The 22,930-nt window shown below is 39.0% G+C and overlaps 1 protein-coding gene and 1 long non-coding RNA gene across 3 annotated transcripts in view; one reads left to right on the forward strand and one right to left on the reverse strand.

Annotated features, from left to right (window-relative positions):
• Positions 1 to 10,103, forward strand: part of LOC5577686 — a 31,084-nt gene extending 20,981 nt beyond the window's left edge. The window contains exons 2-6 of one of the 2 annotated variants that reach the window (XM_021849762.1): positions 7,455 to 7,865; positions 7,924 to 8,262; positions 8,324 to 8,851; positions 8,910 to 9,765; positions 9,826 to 10,103. In XM_021849762.1, the coding sequence (XP_021705454.1) occupies positions 7,455 to 7,865; positions 7,924 to 8,262; positions 8,324 to 8,851; positions 8,910 to 9,765; positions 9,826 to 9,965 (2,274 nt within the window). In that variant the 3' untranslated portion in view covers positions 9,966 to 10,103. Of the gene's footprint in view, positions 1 to 7,454; positions 7,866 to 7,923; positions 8,263 to 8,323; positions 8,852 to 8,909; positions 9,766 to 9,822 lie in introns of both variants that reach the window. The other variant, XM_021849761.1, reaches the window with a different exon arrangement.
• Positions 10,104 to 20,303: 10,200 nt separating this feature from the next.
• Positions 20,304 to 21,371, reverse strand: LOC110678034. The gene is made up of 2 exons (XR_002501411.1): positions 20,995 to 21,371; positions 20,304 to 20,913 (listed from the first exon to the last, which is right to left on the reverse strand). It is a non-coding gene; the product is annotated as an uncharacterized LOC110678034 (long non-coding RNA).
• Between the last annotated feature and the right edge of the window lie 1,559 nt (positions 21,372 to 22,930).

Genomic DNA, 22,930 nt, shown 5'->3' on the forward strand with positions numbered 1-22,930 from the left:
TGGAATTTCTTTTGGAGCTTCTTTCTGAATTTCTTTTGGATTTTATCAATTTCTTTCCGAATTTCCTTTGGGGTTTCATTCGGAATTTCCTATGGAATTTTCTTCAAAATTTACTTTGGAGTTTCCTTCGAAATTTTCTTTGGATTTTCTTTCGGAATTTTCTGTGGAATTTCTTTCAGAGCTTCCTTCGGAATTTCTTTTGGAAATTCTTTTGGTATTGGAGTATCCTATGAAATTCCTTTGCAGTTCGGAACATCCTATTTTATTTTCTTCAGAATTTTCTTTGGAATCTCTTCCGCAATTTCCTGTGAAATTTCTGCCGGAATTTCCTGTGAAATTTCTTCAGGAAATTGCTTCAGGAAGGTAAAGGGAAGTTCCATAGGTTCATTTAGAAATTTCTTCGAAATTTCCTTTGGATTGTTTTTTAATTTTCTTTTGAATTTTTTTCGGAGTTTGCTTTGTAACTTCCTTCGTTGGTATTTTGGCAAAAACATTTTTTGAATTTAGTTGTGACATTTTTCAAAAAACGCACTGAAATACCATGGCTGATTTTCTCAGAATTGAATTGACAAAAATTTTAAATTAGTGTGTCATTAGAACTGTAATCATACATTTCCTTTTCAAAGAATATAAGATTTCGATTCTAATGTAAAAATTTAGTAAACAAAATTCAAAAAAATGTCTGTCACGATGGCATTGTACCTAAAGCTTTTATTTCAAAAATGGAAAATGTCATTATCGAAATACATATTCGTAAACGGTTTCTTATTGAAATTTCACAATTTACATATTCAAAGTACATTTCCACTGGCCAAAAGTAAAGGACCCACGAAATTTTGAACATTTTGCAGCTAATTTCCATCGTCAGTAATAATACTTCACAGAAATTTTGGGAAAATATCTCAATTATCATCAAAAATAATTCAAATTAATTTTCTCTGGAGGATTCCTCTCAAAATTTGTTCAGGAACTCATCTAGTGATTCCCTCATGGGTTTCCCTAGGAATTTATTCAAGTTTCATTTCAACAGATTCCCCCAAATTTCAAAAGAAAGCCCTCAGTTCTCCAGGGAAGTATCTAGCAATCTTTCCATTGAATTTCTACGATTTCTTCCAGGGGAAATCCATCGAAAATTTTGCAGAGTTCTTTTGGATTCTCTCCAAAAAATTTGGTCAGGATTTTTTCTGGAGTAATCTTTAAGAGTTTCCTTGGTTTCCTTAATAAATTTCTTCAGAGATTCTTACAGACATTTTTTCCAACGGAATTTAGCCAGGGATTTCTTCGTTGTCTAGATTTTTTTTTTCAAAAACTCAAAAACAAATAATTCAGTCACGAGGACATGTACGCCCAATGCTAAAATCAGTGTGTTTGGCCGATAGATGGTGGATTGGCCACCTACCATATTTTTGAATCGACCGTTAGATAGGTGGTCGATGGACAATAATGAGGCGTCTGTTTGTCTGTAATTCTGGCTTTTCGTCCTTGACGACTTCGTCACTGACAAATCCAGGAGATATTTCTAAATGAGTTTTTAAATTAATATGTAATGAAATATCTTGAGAAATATCGTTCATCAGGGAGAATGTGACGAAACTCTTTGAAAAATTCCACTACGAAACTCTTTCTTGAAAAATTCCACTAAACTTTCTGTACGAATCACTAGGGGGGTTACTAGAGGATTTTCTACTACCCATGTTTGCATGGTCACCGTAACCACCAACACTATCATTTCTGGGAAAATGCGTTTTTGTTTTCCCAGCTGCATTCTTGAATCTGTCAACAATTACGGTCAAATAATCTGTGCATTTGCTTAAAATTGTAATTCGAAAGCTGATTGGGGAAACTTCTTGATAAATTTCTTACTTTTGTTATCTGCAAACGCATACGTCCTTTTATCCGTCCAATCTGTGAGTTTGATGAACGATTATATGGATGCATTGACATAAACACCAGGTCACTGTCATAGCAACCTGGTGTATACGTTAAACTATCCGAATTAACACTACCCAAGCAGCACACGTATTATAATGGATTATCTGCTTTGCTCTTATCCACAGTTGATCAGCAGAAGTTTACATGACCACATCTACCAGATATACCTCTATTTTAATATGTGCGTTATTCAGGTAGACAAAGTGGATGTTTTTCCCGATAAGTTGGTGTATGTGATCAAGTCAATCCGTTTTCCTCTTATAACCAGGAGTAGTGTGGAAGACATTTGGAAGACGGATGATTTTTGGAAGACTTTTCAGAATTTGTGAAGACATTTGGAAGACAATTTTAAATTATTAGCATTTTTAAAATAACTATATTTAAAGAAAAAAAAACATATGAGTTGGAAATTACAAGAATCCCCTCCAAAAAGATTATTGCACGTCTAAATCGAGCTATAGCGATCCCTCTCCGAATTCCGTTGAAAATTTTCCAAGGATTCAGATGATTTGAGAATTCTGACAAAGATGTTTCTAGAGTTTGTTCTAGGAACTCTTGTCGACATTCTAGTAATGTATTTAAGTATTTAGAAGCATCAAAGTTATTCAAGGATTCTTACAAGGACTTTTTAAAATCTGTTTCAGTGTTCCTCGTGTTTTTTTTTTACGAATTTATAAAGAAAGTAAACAGATTCTTATATGATTTTTTCTTGAGATTGCTACAAATGTTGCTTCTGAAATTATCCCAAGGCAACTTTGGGATATCTGTAAAGATTTTTTTCACTAATTTCTTTTGAAACTCCTCCAGAATTTCTTCAACAATGGATAACCTTAGGGCAACTTCACCGGTGGTCCAAATTGTTGAACCATGTTATAAATTGGAGCTTGCACCGGTGTTGCAAATATTGTTCCAATTTTATTTTATACCAGTTTTCTGGTCCATTTTTTTGGAACAGGCTAACTGCCTGGTTCATTTTTGGTCGGATTTGGACCAATATTTGAACTATTCATAAACTGGTTCGATACATGTTTGTTTATAAGTTCGGATTTTTCTCGCTGATACTGCGCTCTAGTTCCTACTCATTTGAGGTAAGTGAAAACATGAACAATATTCCATCGAAGCTGTTTTAAACAATATTCATTCCTCTTCCAGCGATTCCTCCGGCAATTATTCCGGCTCTTCCTTCGGAGAATCCATCAGCAACTCATACAGGCCACCTCTAGGAATCATCAGGGTATTTCTCTGGGAAATTCTTTAGGGATTCGTCCAAGGATTCCACCACGAATTTCAACGGAAATATATTTAAATATTCCACTACGAAGTCTTCCTACAGATATCTCCAGGAGCTTTTCCAGGAATTCTATTGCAGTTCCTACGATTCGTCCAACAGAATTTCCAACAGGAACTCTTCTGGGGATTTCTTTCAGGCATTCATCCGGGAGTTTGCTGCACGAATTCCTCCGGGATTTGCTGCAGGAATTTCTCTGGGGATTTGCTCCAGGAATCTCTTCGGGTATGCATTTCCTTCGGAAATTTTACTCCATGGATATCGTCCAGAAATTCTACCGGGGATTTCCTCCAGGAATCCCTTTTAGAATTTCCTTCAGAAATTTCTCTGGGGATTTGTACCAGGATTTTTTTCGGAGTTTTGGTCTAGGAATTCCCTTGGGGATTTTTCCGGAAATTTGTTCGAAAAATTCTTTCGGGATTTTTTTCCATAAATTTCTTCGATGATTTATCCAAGAACTGCTACGGGGATTTCCTCAGTGGATTCCGTCCAGGAATTCCTCTAGGAATTTCGCCTAGAAATTCATTAAGATGTTCTTAAGAGGATTTTCTCCAGAAATTCCTTTGGAGACATTTATCATAAAATCCTTTAGAGAATTTATCATAAAATTTCTTCCAGGAATATCTCTGAGGACTTGCACCAGGAATTTCCTATGGGTATTTCATCCAGCAATTCATTATTAAACTCCTCCGGGTATTTTCTCCAGAAATTGTTTCGGCGATTTTCTCAAAGAATTTTTCAAAAGATTTCCTCCAGGAAGTTCTTTGGAGATTTGCTCCAGGATTTTCTCCGGCGATATCAAGGATTTCTTCGGGAATATCCAATTCCAATTCCAATACTTCTGGAATTCCTGAAGAAAATTTTCCGGAGATTTTCATCTCCGGAGAAATACCTTGAGCAAATTGCCAGAAAAGTTTCTGAAGAAGAATTCCTTGGCAAAATCCCTAAAAAAATTCTGGGAAAAATCCCCAGAAGAATCCCTGGAGAAAATCCAAGGAGGAGTTTCAGGAGGAAATACTCGGAAGAGCTTTTAGAGGAAATCCCCAGAGAAATTATTGAAGGAAATTCCCGGAAGAATTTCTGCACAAAATCCCTAGATTAATAGCTATTGAAAATCCCCTGAGAAATTCCTGAAGAAATTTTCCGGAGGAGCTCCTATGGATATCGCCGGAGGAACCCTTGAAATCTCAGAAGGAAACTCCGGAGAAAATTATCGGAAAAATTCCTGGTTTAAATTCCTGGAGAAAATCTCCTTAAAATTCCCTGGGAAATCCCGAAAGAATTTCTGTAGAAAATCCACAGAGGAATTCCTTAATGAATTTCTGGACGAAATCCCCAGAGAAAATCTTGAACCAAATCCCCGCTGAAATTGCTATCTGAAATCCTCTTAGGAATTCCTTGTGCAAATTCTGGACGAAATCCACGGAGGAATTGCTATTGGAAATCACATGAGAAATTACTGGAGAAAATTCCGGAGGAGTTCTTGGGGGAAATCTCCGGGGGAATTCTTGGAAAAAATCTCCCGAGCAATTTCTGGACGGCTCAATCGGGAACTCCTTTTAGCTCCACTAGGAGCTTTTCCGGAAATTTCTTTAGAGCTCTACCGGGAATACCTTCGGATTTTCGCCATAGTTCCTCCATGAATTTAATCGGAGTTTCTCAAGTAATCCACCAGTAATAATCCTCCGGAGTTCCACTATGAATTCTTCTAGAATTACTCCGAGTATTCCCCTAGATTTCCTCGGGAAATCATCCAGAGTTTCTCCAAAAATTCTCAAAATTCGTCCAGGAATTTCTTACGAGTTTATCTTAGAATTCCTTAAGAGTTTCATCTCGAGTCCTTACGGATTCCTTCCATTCAAAAATTCCTCCAGTAATTGCTTTGTAGTTTCTCCAGAAATTCTTCCGGGGTTCCTCCAGGAATTCCTCTGGATTTTCTCTGGATATTCCTTCAGTCTTCCACCCGGACTTACTCCAGAGTTCCTCCGGAAATCCTCCACAGTTTCTTAGGGAATTCCTCCACAATTGATCTTGGAATTTCTTCAGAGTTTTTCCAGCAATTCTTCCAAAGTTCATCGGGAGCTCCACCGGAGATTTATTGGCAGTTCATCCGAAAAAAGCGAAGTTTTTTTCAACAGTGTTGTACAAAATACAACTGCGCAACGATTAAAGTGTAAAAAAAACTAAAAGAATTTTCAGAGGTATTTCATATATTATGTGTGGACAAATCCCTGAATGCTTTTCATCAGGAACCTTCAGAAAAATCTCTAACGAACACAATCCATGGTGGAATCCATGGCAGGAAATTCAGGGAAGAACCCCTGAAGTTAATAGTGCAGATAGTTTTTAAAGAATGCTATAAGGAATACTGGGGTAACTTGTTTGAAAACTTTTAACGAAATTTTTAAGATCGCGAGAAGAATTCAGAGTCGTATATGGACTACTTATTGCAAAACTGATTGAGAAATTTGCTAAAGAGCCTGATGAAAACCATGAAAAATTATTATATTTTTGCTAGAATTTCTGGAGATTTCTGCAGAAAAAGGTGGGCGTGTTTGAAAAATCTGTATAAAAATTTCTGGAGGAATTCCTGTAAACATTCTTTGTGAATTTCCGGGATAAATTGTTGCAGAAATCCATGATTAAACATTTGAAGAAATTCTTGGACGAAGAACAAAAAGTTTCTCAATGATTGGCTTGCAATATAGAAAATTAAGTATTCTGTATTAATTGAATTGTTCATTAAATTTATTCTTTTTGCAATGCTTAGAGGAATACATTCATATTATCTTAGAAGAATCCTTTCATATTCCTTTATATACATTTCAGGAAACACAACTGGAGAATTTCGTGAACAAATAAATGTAGGGGTTCATGTAGCAATCTGTGAAGGTATTCTTAGACTAGTTGCTGGTTGAACTCTTAATGAATTCTCAAGAAGTATTATTCATAACCAAGGGGACTTCCGTTTAAATTGAAATCTGGTTGAAAATAAAACCTTGCACAGGTCAGCTATTGCCTGACAAGAATGGTTCTAAAATGATATTCAAGAAGAATTTGCTGTGAAGGATTTCTTTGAAGAAATTCCTCAACAATAATGTCAAACATGATAAAGGAGAGCCTATTTTTCTGACTAACCAGGCTTAATTGAAATTGTATCAAAGGTCACAACTGAAGAGCAGTTTTATGTTGTTTATTTTTTAAGAATTGGGCATTTTAAAGCAGAAAACAGATTTTTTTCAGTTTTTACATTTATTCCATTTTTACTTGGGCCTTAACCCGAAAATTTATTAACTTTATAAAGTTACCATGATAATTGAAATGATTTAAGTGGAAGACATTTTTCCATGCAATTGGAAGACATTGGAAAAAATCACCTGGCATTCCTGCTTATAACCCAAATATTTCAGAACAAATAAAAGCTGTTCACTTGTCCAACGAGTGTATTATAAGTCAAGGAATGCATATCAATGAAATGAATTTTGGTAATATTGACGCTTACGTCGACTATGCGAACATGGCTCCCTGAAGCACTGATAAAAATCATAATGCTCATGAATATCCCGATTATTCTTTGGATGAATTTGGACTGAATACCGGAATCCCAGGAGAATTTAGAATTCTAGAATGATTATAAGAAACACTTTTAAAAACATTATCAAGAGATTTGAGACAAAATTCCTAATAGTGCCTTTTTGGATGAGCTGATTTTTTGTATGATTGAACAAACATTACACAACGTAGCAAGATCATGTACAACGTCAAAAGCTGTAATTGATTTAAGTTTGTGCACAGATCTCTTAATTTGTTTTGTTCAGAAAAGTTCAAAATGATGCATAATTAATATCATCTATCATCGTTACCTTCAGTACGAAATAATAAAGTTCAAGCACTAGTTCAGCATGACCTAGACATAGACACCTACGAAAAACCCGGAAAAACTTTCATCAACTACTGCCAAGCGAAATATCGCTCCAAATTGCCCTTGGTATCGAACTTCAAATTGGTAGCGTGTGAAATTCACTTGCCGTCAATCCAAAAACCCGAATCCGCGCCAAGGTTCATTGAAACTGATTTTGCAATCAATGCCGATTGCTGCTGCATTTCCTTTCGTGCTTCCAAAATACTTCGAATCGTGATTTACGATAGATGCTTCGTATTGCGCCGAATCCGTAGCGTACGTTTATGCTTCATTCACAACCACGTGGTGCCACGTTTGTTTCTATGTTTCCAGGAATTCGAACGGTTGCTACAGCAAAGCCGCCAGGGCTTCGAGCTCTCGGCCCACATCCAGATGCGACTAATACGGATGTCCGCTTCTTCGGCTGACAAGAACGTGGAGCGAAGTTTCTTCAAAATCCTGCTCAACCGAAAGGCACATCTGATTAGGCAGAACCTTCGCAAACGGCACTTTCAGCTGATCTTCATCATCAACAAGATGGTGAAGCTGATGCTCGGACTGATGTACAGCTCGGAGGTGGTCATCGACGGGGCCATGCTGTTGTCCACTTTGCACAACGAGAGCGTTGCGCTGGCCCTGAAGACTACGCAGGCCAAATCGCAGGCCGGAGCGCAGATCTGCAGCAACTCGTTTCCGGCTCTGATGTCTACGCCGAAGAAGATCGACATCGGGACCGTTCTACAGGTTTATACGAATGATAAGGCAACTCACAAGGTTCTGAGATATTCATATTTCATTGCAGATTGTGACGAAGCAACGATCGGAGCAGTGTTGTGCTACACTGATCAACTGTCTGTTGGTAACTTGCAAGGGAGCCACTACAGTCGCCGTGGACAACGATGACGAGTCGGACACATCGAGCATGGAGATCCTTCGGACATTGACGGCCAACTTCAACGAAGGAGCCAAGACTCAGCAGGACCCTTTTCAGGACGAGTTGAACAATAGGAGGAAAAACAGTTTCAATCTGATCGCAAGCGGAGATATGCACCTGGGACATCCGGCAGCCCCTGACAAATCTGCCACGTTATCTCCCATTGTGAAACCGCAATCCCGGGCACCAGACGAAACTGAATACAACGTTGATTCACCAAACTTCAGAGAGGTAAGATCTAATCTGACAGTTATTCTTCTCTTCGCAGGATCCTGCCATAAACTTCTTCGATGAAATGGCCGCAGAAGCGGTGGCGTACAACTCCATCAACTACCTGGTCAACGAACCGGAAGGCATCGACCTGCTAGAAAACCTCATCGCGGACGAGGAGATCTTCATCGCCAACATCCTGATGAAGGTGATCAAGCTGTGCCCTTCCGCCTTCGACAAGGAACTCAACAAAGCCGAACTTATCAAATGGGTCAATCGAGGAACGCGCGGTCTCTGGACCCAGGTCGGCGGAACGCTAGAACACGTGGTCCTGTGGTGGAGCAATTCGCCACTGGCTTGTCGACCGCCGGCCTGTGCCAAGTACCTGCGGGACTGGTTGTCTCTGATAACACCAGACGACGCTCCCGAACCGATCCTTTCGATGCTAAAGGGATTGGGGGAAACCCTGACGGTGCACGTCACCAGCACCATCTGGGATAGACAGTTTCGGCTGGCGATCGTTGCCTCCAGTCTACCGGTAGATTACCCCTTTGAAGAATCGGAATTCTATAGCCCTAATGTAACTGTGAGTAGATGCTGGAAGTCCCCAATCCTTGATCCACTCAAACGACTTGTTTCCTCAGGTTGAAGGAACCAATTGCGGAAAGGTTTGGAGCGAATTGCTGTACCAACTAGTCCAGCTGTCCAATACCTGCGACATTGGAACCATCCCAAACGAACTGCCACTGGTCGAACAAATCCCCGTTCTTCACCGCATGGATCATTCGATCCACTCGATGAGGAATTGGGCTGCTAACAAGGCACGATCGCTTTGCACCGACTGGAACATGGCCATGTTCTTCAAGGTGGTTCACAGCGACATTAACCTGTGCCTGGAACAGCTGCAGTATCTCCGAGTGCCAGACCTAGTGTCCCCGAATGCCCTGGAAGTTCAGGTGCAGGTCTGCGTTGCCTTGCGTGAGAAACTTGTTTCCGAGATCAAAGAGAATATTCGGAAATTGAAACAGGCCTGCTCGGAGTGTATCGATGTGCTAGCTGTGGTCTGCCGGACGACCAGCCTGGCCTCGTTAACCCTTTGCTTTCCGCACTATCGCCATTGGCAATCGGAAGTCCTACAGGAAACTGCCAACGAGTACGTAGCGTACTTCTTCAACCAGGTCTATCTACCGGTGATCGAGGCCACCAAAGATCTAGACATCCTGAAGCTGACGCTCAAGATCATCTGCGAAGCCTGGCTGGACCACATCTACATGAAGAAGACCAAGTTCAGTAGTTCCGGAGCGTTGAATCTGCTCAAGGACTTCGACGGGGTGGCCGATTGGATCGTGAAGTGCGCCTCGCTGGACAAAAAGCTTAAGGACGTTCTCGCCCAGCATGAAGCTCTACGAATGTGTGAAGGTGTCGGCAAACTGCTGCTGCGCAAACCGGATGAAACCATCTCGATACTTCCCAGCCCAAAGGACGGCAGAAAAGGCGAAGGTAAAGGTTAATATGGGGTATTTGTTCGGATCTAAGATATTGCACCTTCTTTTTCAGAAGCCAACGGAGACGAAAAGGCGCCATTGCCACCGGAGATGTTCGTACCGAATCAGAAGCGGTGGTTAGAGCTACGCGCAAGGGACAAGAAAACGATGGGCCTGAACTGTGCCTGCCTCTGTGCCGGAATGGACGTCTATTGAGCTGGGGTTCGGTTGTGATAGTTGCCAGTGATATGCTGTATCGAGAAGATTTTACCGTCTTTTTATTCATTTCGAAGAGCAGTAGACAGTATAGATTGTTGACATCTCACCAATAAAGCCTTCTATATATCGTACAGACTCAACTGGTTTGATTATTGAAGGAAATGTCTTCTTCTTCTTCTTGGCATTTACGTCCTCACTGGGACAGAGCCTACTTCTCAGCGTAGTGTACTTATGAGCACTTCCAGAGTTATTGCTGTGTGCATTTGAAACGCAAATATCAAATGCGGGAACACCAAATGCGGTAAGATTTTCTACAAGAAATGCGATGTCAAAGATAGATTTTTCTTGCTAGGTCGGCGGTGATTTTGAAAAACGTTGCTAAGTGTCCTTTGATTGTTTTGTTTTACCGCATTTGGAGGAGGTTAAGTCAAAATTTGCATCTCAAATGCAAACAGCAATATTTACTGAGAGCTTACTTTGCCAAAGTTGCCATTTTCGCATTCGTATATCGTGTGGTGATACTCCATGCCCAGAGAAGTCGAGGAAATTTCCATTACGAAAAGATCCTGGACCGACCGGGAATCGAACCCAGACACCTTTAGCATGGCTTTGTTTTGTAGCCGCGGACTCTTAACAACTCGGCTAAGGAAGGCCCCTAGACTGTCTTGTGTAGACTGTCTTGTGTAATTTGAGCTTTAGATTGTGAATTATTTCAATAAATGAATTCCATTTAGTCACGCTGAAATTCGTTTAAAGCACTTTACCGTAAGCATAAGAATCAAGTTGCTATACGACAAGTGGATGAATATTCGATTTTCTCGAGTTGGCTAACCTATTTTTAACGCGAAGCAGTAGGGCAAACGCTCCCTTAGTGGAGGTAGCTCCAATAGTGGAGGTAGTGTGTTTTGGCATGTTTCGCGCTAATAAATGATTATGTGATATTTTTGTATTATGTACGATGCGAAAATGATACAAGTAATCGAATAATATTCATGAAATTTAACCGTAAAACTATTTAAATCAATTATTTTGCTTAATTTTTTTGCTCCTTTGCACCTATAGTGGTGCATCAGTACCCATAGTGGAGGGTCCCATAAGAAATCAATGGTTTGCGCCACTAAAGGAACCATCCTTAAAATATACCTCCACTAAAGGAACAGTGTTCCTATTATTGGTGCAAGGCTTTTTGCAGGGAAATTTCAAATGAATCGTGATTTTTATACATTTGAATGATAGAAGGATTTGAGATCTATCGAATGATACGTTAAAATCATATATTTCATGATCTTAACACCGTGTTTTAGCAGTTTTCCCTTAGGTGCACCACTAATGGTACACTTGCCCTATATCATAGCCGCGAAAAATATTGAGAAAAGTTGTGAAGAACGCTTCAATGGGTTACATGCATCCCCTGATTCGCTACTTGCCACATAGTAACGCATTTGCGCTAGTGTCTATGCACGAAAAATCGCTAAAAGGTAACGCGAAAAATATTTGTATAGTGAAATCAGGCTATCGACATGATGGAGACACCATCTTCTATGGTGACAGAGGGCTCGATTGGCTTGTCAGATAGATCGGGCCCGGGACATCCTGTCTACTGCAAATCGCTACAGTTGATATAGGGCATGTCCATTGCCTGGGTGAAATGCATCTAACGAATTATTTCTCAAAATTGGGAACTATTTTCGAAAAAATATTCGGTACCGGTTGTGCGTGATGATGAGGGTTATCACGTCTACCGAATATTGTTTTTGATTACAGCTTCCAGCCACAAGATATTTGAAGTTAGATGCCTTTTCCCATACAAAATAAAATGAGAAAACTTCTGCTGATCAACTGTGGACAAGAGCAAAGCAGGTAATCCATTACTTGAAATGGTCTAGGAAATGGTATTAATAGATTCACTCGAATAACCCCTGGAAGAATTTTTGGAGAAATTCTTCGGAATAACCGTAGATAACAAGAAATTATTGTCGGGTTTCTTTAAAAACATAATCCTCGAACGATTCTTAAATGAAGTTCTGTGGAAATCTTTGGAAGATCTCTTAGAGTCATAACCGGAGAATTCGGTTGAAAAGTGAAAAAATAATCAGGAAGTCCTAGGATAGTCTTTGGAAAATTATTTAAAGTAATCTCTGAGAACATTACTGGAGGTAGTAAAGTCCTCAAGGACTTCCTGAAGCAAATACTGGAGAAATTTCAGTAAGCATCCTTTGAGAAATTGCTTAAGGAATGGGTTACATGCATTCCCTGATTTGCTACTCACCACATAGTAACGCACATGCGCTAGTGTCTATGTACGAAAAATCGCTAAAAGGTAACGCAAAAAAATATTTTCATGATGGAATATTAGCTAATGGATTTCCCATTTATATTTGGATTTTACAAAAAAAGGGAATATATTAATAATGAATGATATTTCTGTCTATTTTTATTTATATTCAGATTAAAGCATATGGTCTTATCCACTGGTGTACTAAACTGACTCGGTCGAAGAATTTTGACACTAGAGCGGGTCCAGATCCCGTGGAGATCATACGGGAGCGTGCCCCGCTCAAGTGTCACAATTCTCAGACCGAGTGAATTTAGTACCCCGGTGGATTAGACCATAGCGTTCGTTTAAAGATCTAACCACATTTTAGAACTAAAAACGCGACACTTTTTTCATTCATTAAAGGTTCCCCCAAGCCAATGATGCTGCACTTCTATTTCATTGTCAAATAAAATTCACTGCATGCACTTTTGACTGTTTAACGAGAAACTTGCGACGATCGACGCGCCACCATAATCCATGTAACGGAGGGTATTATAACTAACTTGGAGGTGATGATTTCGCAATTTGAATGATAAAATCACCTCCAAACACTAGCGATTTTGCGGTGGGATGTTGACGTTTGATCACGATTTCCACCAGTACTTTCACATCAACGCGACAATGCAAAGAAAGTGCAAACAGTGAATTATTGCTTATTTTGTTCGTCAAAAGAACACGTTTTCGTGGGAGATGGAAAATCTAGTCCCATGAATTTACTGACTCCAAGCATACACACGATACGGTAACGCTATGCGAACGCTAGCAAGTAATATTGGCAACACGGTAACTGCTCGCCGAGAAACGACGGCATCGCAGCAGTCGTTTACTTGGCCTCTTTCTCAACCGGAACGTCGACCGAGTAAGTCGCATTGGGGCGATTCTTCCGCAGTGAAAGAACGATTTTCACAATGACGATTTCCTGCTAGAATTTCCTTTCTTCAGCAGAGAAAGAAAATGATCAATTTCCTGGAGTAGTTTATTTCTTAATTCAATTAACTGCAGAAGAATCGCCCCATTGAACTAAAAACTAGTTACTTTTTTACAAAACCGACATTTTTCTTTACCGACGCGAGTGTACACCGGCCCGTATAAATATGAACCATATTAGTACTGTTTCCCAAACGTCCAAAACCATTTGCAACAGTATGTGTATGATTTTGTTTAGCATGAAAAATAACAATATGTCCACCGTACGGCGAACGTTTTTGACAGTTTTCCAAATAGTAAACCGGCAAATCACAATGTGGGGAATGGGCGGTTAAGTTATGTAACCATTTAAAAACGGCGATTTTCTCGAACAAAATTTTTCATTTACAAATTGCCAAAAGGTAGTTATACTATCCATGTTTTCGCCAAATCCATTGTAAGACAAACGGTTAAGAAACAGTTGAACAATAAACTTTTAATAAAAATCATTAATGTATGAGAAACTGTAGACTTATTATGTTATATGGTATTTTAACCGTTTATTAAATTGTCTTGATTTGTTTATACTTTAAAGGAATATTTTTTCTAGATTTAATAAGAAGCAATAAAACAAGTAAATACGTGTAGAAAAATATTACTTTACATGCAACTTGCGCAATTCATCCAATTACTCAAATAAATGTCTGATTGAAACTACCTAAAGGGCCCATTCACAAATTTCATAACGCTGGAGGGGGTGGGTGGGTGTCCAAACGATGTTACGGCCCATACAAAAACTGAATAATATTCATACAAAAAGCGTTACAAGGGGGTGGGTGGGTGTCCAAAAAGGCCAATTTCAGCGTTATGAAATAAATGAATGAGCCCAAAGCAAATTTATACTACACGTATGTTACTAGTTTATTTTTTATCAATTAAGCTAATTAAATTATTTTGTTCAAAATAGAAATAATACAATGAAATAATACTCTGCCTCAAATGGTATTCTAAATCGGTAGGGGGGGGGGTTCATTAACAAATTTCATAACGCCAAGAATAGCCAATTTTGACACCCACCCACCCCCTCGTTGCACATTTTGTAGAAATATTTTTCGAATTTTATATGAGCTGTACCATCTTAAGGACACCCATCCATCCCTTACAGCGTTATGAAATATATGAATGGAACCTAAATTCAAAATTACAATATAAAATAGTTGCTGTTTGATAATACTGATTATCAAACATTAATATTAGAGGAAACAATTGTCTTTTTTTTTTCTCTCGACGTCTATATGAGAGAATAAGCTTTTTTCATGGATTAAATACTTTATCTGTGCTCGGTTATGTATTTATAAAACCTGCGTACTTCCAAAAAACAGTTCCTAAACTGACTCGTATGCTGATAAGCATTCTTATACTCCGTATCAACTTATTGTAATATATAAAATATATGAGGATAAATGAATGTATTTTCTAGAGCACATCACTGTAACACTTCAAAACATTCTTTGGGCGCGATATCAATAATTATAATTCCTACTTGTTTTTTTTTATCGACATTAATACTACTTTTTCGCTTGAAGGCTGCCCCCCCTGTTTAATAAAAACAAAGATATTGCGCGTAAGAAATCACAAAACCCCTTCTCGGCATAACTCCTTATTTAATTATTGGAAGTCCTCTTCTGTCCTGTGTTCCGTTTAGTCGATCACAAGGTAGTTCGAAAACCAAAACACGTTATCCGGATCGATCAATTCGCTGTCTTAATATCTGCTGCTATTATGTCCAGACACAGATGTATTGCTCCGGAAAGAACAGGTCAAGTATGTGATGTATTGGAACCGGAATGATCACTTCCATTTCGAGGCCGTTGTGCGTTGAATCCTTGACATCCACCGGACTGATTCAACAGCATCCACTTTTCCCGGGAATACCTTAGCTGTTCCGCAACGAACTGAAAATACTGGTAATCGAAGCGGGGGACAGTGTTTATTCGAAGAGGTCATCATCCGGATCTGCAGAAAACCGTTTGTTGATACACTGATAAAAATCCACACGCTCGATCTGTGTGTTTAAAATTATGGATCGGTTCATGAACGTCCATATCGATTTGCTATGATTTTCTTGCAAACTTCGTGTGTGTTACACATTAAATTCCTTTGTTTTGCTTCATGGATTGATTCATCAACCGACAACAGGGATTCCATATTTTTTCCACATAAGTTCCCGAAGCTTTCTCTTCAGATTCGTATGTGTCAACCTATGGACGCATAGATCATCACTCCAACACGGATTCAGTGTGTTTTGTTTATGGTTATCTTGTGTCATAATCATCATGTTCAAGTTGGTCGATTCATTGATATGCGCAATGAGATTGTTATGATGAAATCCATGAGCTATGCTATCGATTTCCATGTTCAAACCTTCTAAATTGTTTGTGATCAACCCATGGGATGCATAGTGAACTGAATTGCGGTTGTACCTCGTGTCGAACGACAGTCATCATCATGCTTCCAAAGAGAAGAAGCAAATTTTGAAGCTGAAAGTGTTAGATGAAAATTTGTGAATTCGATTTTTCTTTTATTAGTGAAGTTGACCGATATACGAGAATTCTACCTTTCTATGAGAAAACATTTACTATAATGTATAGTTTAATAGAAAAATCGGATTCCACTAACAGATTTTCCTGGCTTTCAGTTTCGAAAAAATGGAATATGCTTATCCCTGGCTTCCCAAATTATGGATTTGCGGCGCCCCGCTTGTTGCTGGCTCACGGGTTTGAAAAAAAAATCAAGAGAGCTTGCGACAAGCAGAGGAGCCTCGGATCCATATTTTGGGGAGCAAAAGTTCTTCTACCAAATTTCTTCTTTCAGTCCCATGACATTTATGTTCTATCACACATGACTATCTAAAGCTACTACATTTCGAATTCAATAAGCAAATCAGTTGGTTTTCATGATTTAATATTTGGAAATTCATGTTTGTTTCACATGACAACCTAATGTTGATACACATGTTATTATACCGTGAAATCAATGATGAAATCCATATGGCTACCACACTCAAATCATGTGGTTTTTCTCATTGCGCAAATCTATAAGTAAAACACACGACCTTGACGTGTAGATTTTTCTCAGTGTAACTGAAAAATGAAGGAATCGTTCAGTTCACATTGTTTATATACAAGGCAGTAAGTTTATCTAATCTTACCTGCATAGTTTTGGAAAGAGGGGTACTTCGCCATTTTAATAGCGGCAATGTTAGTGTCTCGATTTGTCCGATATTTTCACTGCTTTCAACGTTAAACAAACATTTCAATACAGAGTCAGAATTAGGGCGAATGTGAACACTAATACATTGTCAGTAAAATCGGTTTGAAGTTCAGCGGATATAATTTCAATTTTATATTACGTTTCTGATCGATTTAATCGCATGATGCATTTTTGTATGATCCATTACAATGTTACTTTTGCAACAAACCATTTGATTTATTTTCATATTATGAACAACATGTTAAAATAAATAAAAAAGCATCATGCGCCATTCATCAAAATTGAGGATTGTTGCGCCCCTCGGTTTTTCGTCTCCTTCAGTTTGACAGCAGCGATTGCGCCTTTCTACCTCATCCTTCTGGTTTGACTATCATCAGCTTCGCCGTTTTGCTACGCTCTTTCACACGAACCTTCTTCACTATCGACCTTCTGCACACTCAGTTTTAAATGCGCCCTGCTGCCACACTCAATCGCAAATGCGCCCGGTTACCGCAGGGGGGGAAGGTGGGCGAATATCAAATGCGCCTTTATGTTTTTCTCACTTATTTCGTGAAAAACGTTATTTTTAAGAAACAGTTGTGCAGTATATGATTATAGTTTATCAAATAAACTGTTACGTGAATAAAACTCAATTTGTTTACATTTGTCAGTTAGGCCGTTGTTCTGGTACTGTATTGATTTTCCTTTCACATTTTTCGAACCTTTTTTTTCATTTGTTTTGATTAGGCGAATATATACACACTAAAAAATATCCAAACGGTTGTGCGAGTTTCACAGTAAATATATTTTTAAATGATTTTTATCACACCTCAACAAAAAATAGTATTTTTTGTTGCCGAAAATATTTTGTTTATTTTTATGGAGAGAAACAACATTTTAATATTGTTTTAATATTTCGGTCAAGTAATTGAGTATTGAGACCACGTTTTTTTAGTGTGTTCATTTATACATTTCATTGACTTCGTCATTAACAAACACCAATGAGAACAACTGTTTGCCGAACAGTTGAATACAAGTTATAAATAGTTAAATAAATATGTGTGCATGCTTACGGATGTATCTTGGGATTTATAAAAATGGACCATTTGAGAAATTGTTGCTAAATATTGCTACTATTTCTAACGGGTTTGTATACTCAAATGGTTCTACAATATCCACACTCTGTAATAAACTGTCACTAATTGGTAAGTTGTACTCAAATAGCTTTTTACTGTATCGAGAGTGAGGTTTCATATTGTTCAACATAAGAGCAACCGTTTGTGATACACTAACCCTATCAGATAGAAGAAATTTACTGTTTGGAACATTACGCAAATTGTGTTTTTCTATGCGGGGGAGCAATGCGTAAAAAAATGGCGTTTGAAAAGAGTGAAAGTGATACAATATTCGGGAACGACGAAGATAGAAATCGAAGATTTGTATTTCCCCAGCTTATGCGAATATAAGTGCATGTTGGTTTGTTGTTAAATTGTTTGAACCACATTTTCTGCAAATGGCGCACTGATGAAATCGCAGATCCATTTCGATGTCGTTGGTTTGCCTTCATCTTTAGTGCAAATGTCACATGTCGGATAGTGTATCACAGTACAGAATGTTTTGCGATGAAATGGTTCATACCATTTAGAGCAAATGTCGTGCTGATGATTTCTCATTGCGAAGATGTTTTGCCGTCGTGTGGTTCTTGCAAACCTCTCTGCAATTGTCGCATAAAAAGGGAGGCGAATCACAGTGCTTGTTGTTTTGCAGTTGGATGGTCTGTAACATTCATCGCAAGTGGAGCATTGACGGGATCACAAGACTCTCTTCTGATGTTGTTTTGTCGTCGTGTAGCTTTCAGCAGTTGCAACACAAATGTTATATCAAAAGTAAATTGTATCACAGTGCTGAGTGTTTTGCGTTTGATTGTTGCGTGCTTTACAGTGCAAATGTCACACTAATAAATTTGCATTAGCTCTTTTTTCCGTCGCAACGTTGTTTGACCGTCGTGTGGCTATCGAGAAGCAACGTAAATGTCGCATCGGGGAGAGTAGAACATACAGTGGTAGTTTTCCTAAAAAATTGCGAAAAACATTCAGTCCAAAATATGCTCTAATAATTTTTGCTACCGGTTAACATCTTAACACAATAAATCAAATCTAATAAAGTATGCAGGCGCCCGAACCGGATTTAATTTTCGAAGATTTGTTTTGACCTTTTTTTTTTTACTAGCAGCAATTTGACGATGCTAAAAATTGACATATTTTTTGTAAATTTAATAGTCAGAATATATCAAGCAGGACAGTACGTTCGTTACCATCAGTGTGATGGTAAACATTCTTCAAATGACCATGCTGAAGAACATTCCAGCTAATCAGAAGTTTCAGAACCGCAAAACCACGAAGATGAACAGCTCGTTACACAACAAACGGAGAGACCTGGCACGGCCATGAATGAAAGAGTGCTTTGCTTGGAAAATGCCGTAGTGCGCCTTTCCAACGTCGTGATTGAGAAGCATTTGCCGGAGGTGGCAAAAAACCGCCGTTGCATCTTGGACCGAGACACAAAAGGAAACCAGTGTGACGCATGAGGCACTCCAGTGTGCTAACGTTCGCTGGGATCACGTTCAGGCGTTCCCAAAAAAACGTATCAGCATCGAAGCTTTTGGAAACTTGGCGGCACTACATGGAAAGCTTTGAAATTGCTGCTTCATTCATCAATCCTATAGATCCTGCGTTGATGGCAAAGCTGCTGCATCTGGTCATGGGTGAGGAATTATAAACGATGTTGAGGGCCGCAAACCTGCGACCGAGTCTAGACGATCCGGAGCTGGTTTCAAACATAGAAGAATACTTCAGATCTCTAGTCTTGAAGGGGATGAGGAATCAAGACATCGCTATCTCTGCACGGGCTTACAGTCATGACACGGCTTGTGTCGTTCAAGCTGCTGCATGACAAGAAACCTACGGAACAGAGTTTCAAAGAGAACCATCCAGCTCTACGGACACCTCGACGGTGCAAGCCGTCGAACAGAATCTTCACAAGCGGATGAACTATATCGAGCTAAGATCTATAGATCATGGTCAATCGAGATTCTTGAAGAAAAGTAAGTTCGATAGCAAGCCTAAGAAATCGACGACTTGTTCTTCGTTCGGAACACAGTGACCCAAGGAAGTGCCCAGCCAAAACGCACTCCTGTAAATCGTCCGGCAAGCAGGGACACTTCGAAGCAGAATGCCGAAGCAAGCGCAACAACACAAATGGTGAGATTTTCGAGGTTCGTCGCATCTCCATGAAAACGGGTGAGCCGAGCGTTGAAATTGACAAGAGGAACCAACTGTAGTTATCTTCCAAAAACCAGTCATTCAATTTTTATTATCATTATGTAAGTTAGGAGATTGCTATATAGTAGTAACCCTGATTAAATTGTCCACTTGAAAACATTTTTTCTTATATTCAAACATGACGAAAAAAAATGTTTCTTCAATTCGTAACCTACATTGATCTATGGAGAAAAGCCCGCATAATCAAGAACCATACAAGTACTGTTTCCCATTCTATCCACAACCATTTGCGACCATTTCTAAACAACTATGTATAACTTGCCAATTAAAAATAAATCAACCTTACGGCAAACGTGTTTGACAATTTCATAAACGGTAAATGGGAAAATAACAATGTGGGGAATGGGCGGTTAAGTTATGTAACCATATGAAAATGGCTATTTTCTCGAACAAAATTTTGAGTCTACAGTTCTCCGAAAGGTTAGTATACCATCCATTTTATACTAAATAAATTGTAAGGCAAACAGTTCAAATGCAGTGAAACATATTAATCTATCAAGAACGAATAATGTTTGTGTATTCGTTGGCTTATGGTGTTTTATTGTAATTTAACCGTATGCTAAACTGTCTTGTTGTACTTATACCATAGAAGTAAATATGCTTTGAGTAAATAATGAGCAGCAATGGAACAAGTAAATACGAGTAGAAAAACTCACCTCAATCAAAAATATATTATAGTCTAATCAAAACCACCGTTTCACATAATAACGAATAACTTGTATTACTAGAAAATATGACAAAACTTAAATTTTTGATTGATGTGAATTCATACCACTCGTACATACTTGTTCCATAATCTATAATAAAAACACACTGATATTAATTATTGCCGTTATTTTTGTTCATTTTAGCCCTTACAGTTTCCCCAACACACTTTCACTCCTTTTCTGATCATTGCTAGACCAGCGACAGATTATATTCCGGCTTGTCTGGCTTCGCGTTGTCTTCTATTATGGCCAGTAATCGATTCCGGTTTACACAATGCTCTAGAGGACATGGTTCGTTTTCCTCTTGAGAATCCGATTGTCTTCCGTTGTTCTGATTCCGTTCCGTTGCTTGGTTGCCGACAACGGCAGCGTTTTTGGCTGTCCTGCGAATGCTCTCTTGCTTATTTGCCCGTATCATAAGCCTTTGAAAATAAGAGAAAATCCGATATAAGTCGGTCGTAATATGCCAATTGATGGAGGCAAACTCAAACCAGATTACTCACCAGTTGTTCCTGGCTTGACATTGGATCATCCGGATAAATATTTTACAAAAAACAAGGACAAATCTATTACACAATCCAAAATTTGTTTACTCCAGACGTTTTTTTGTTTTTTTTTTTTCTACATTTGACATGACAGACACCTAACAAAATTTCCATTCATTGTGTACTGTAAAATTACATAATAAATATTATTTTTTCTTTTAAATATAGATTTAAAATCATCAAGTATTCGACCGACAAATATCACCAAAACTTTTGCATTGTTTTTTTATTTTTGCACCGAGTTGTGACGAAAAAAGAACCCATATGTAAAACATTAACAGTCACTGTTAGCAGAGTGTATTTTTTAGCGTGTGAACAGTTTGGCGAATTGTTGAAATTAAGTAATATTATGGATCCGACAGAAATAAGGACAAACATTTTTTTTTAAATATATTTTTTCTCAATCTCCAAGCGTCGCGACTTATATTTGAATAGTGCGCTGTGTTCATAAACATCGTAAGAATGCAGCGCCACACATGTCATTATGACAGTTATGTCGGGAACGAGTCACACGTCGCGTGTCCCACACGCGCGTTCCGGTTTGGTGGGCGCGCGACAATATATAGTGAAATATACACACATGTTTATGAATCGCATAAACAGAAATCAGAACAATTTGGAAAAAGGTGATCTTATATTGACACAATTTCTTTTGAGTTTCGACCCCATATAATTGGACAGTATGTGGGCACTTTGATAAATTATCACTGTTTGGAATAGATTACTCAAAAAGTGTTTTATTGTTTCAAGTTTGGGATTTCATAATGTTCGACATAATCGCAACTGTCTATGATACGTTAACCTTAACATTAAGTGGAAACAAACTGTTTGGAATGTAGGGTAAATTGTATTTTTCTATGCGGGAGGGAAGATGTGGGAGATGGAAAATCTAGTCCCATAAATTTACTGACTCCAAGCATACACACGTTACGGTAACGCTATGCGAACGCTAGCAAGTAATATTGGCAACACGGTAACTGCTCGCCGAAAAACGACGGCATCGCAGCAGTCGTTTACTTGGCCTCTTTCTCAACCGGAACGTCGACCGAGTAAAGGCTCAAACGCAATGATAGCGGAACGGCAACGGAAAGCGGAACCGGTTCGCCAGCATGGACTACAACAAGCTTGTCGACTCAGTGTTAGTTCAATTTCATTCGTTGTCAACTCAGTCGAGATGGTGTGGTTCATCCTGGCGAACCGGTACCGCATTCCGTTGCCGTTCCGCTATCATTGCGTTTGGGCCTTAAGTCGCATTGGGGCGATTCTTCCGCAGTGAAAGAACGATTTGCACAGTTTTCAATCAGCAAAAGACCACCGATGAAGATTCCAAGCAGCATACGACACGATACGAAAACTTTTCATTGCAAACAAACAACTCAACACTTACGGTTGCTATGAGCACAACACGACGAACGTGTCGAGTTACTCAGAGTTGCTCAAAAGCAACTCATGATCTAGCTCAAGATCAGTAGGCTGTCTTGCCCCTTGGTGCTGGTGATCTTCTATTTTTAGGCAACAATGGCGCCTGCCACGTCAGAATGCAGACCAATGAGGGAAAGGGGGAGGAATTGATGATGCATTAAACTGGCTCCCACGTAAACCGTATTTATCACTGCGTTCACGCCAGTTCATGCGGGAGTGTATAAGTTGAGGGAAAGGCATAGCAGAGAGGTTTGCTCTTTGGTTAGCAGACTGCCTATGTATCAGGCGTAGGGAAACGGTTTTTTGTTCGTTTCTGGTTCTAGCGTTTGCTATTGACGATTAGGGTGTGAGTGTGATAGATAGAGAGTGGAAGATAGAAGCAAGTGAAAGATACAAGTACAAAGTACGAGGAAAGGGACGGGCCTGGAATTGAACCCATGACCTTCTGTATATGAAGCAGAAGCGGTAGCCA

This window comes from Aedes aegypti, chromosome 3 (genome assembly GCF_002204515.2).
Source record: "Aedes aegypti strain LVP_AGWG chromosome 3, AaegL5.0 Primary Assembly, whole genome shotgun sequence".
NCBI lineage: Eukaryota > Metazoa > Arthropoda > Insecta > Diptera > Culicidae > Aedes > Aedes aegypti.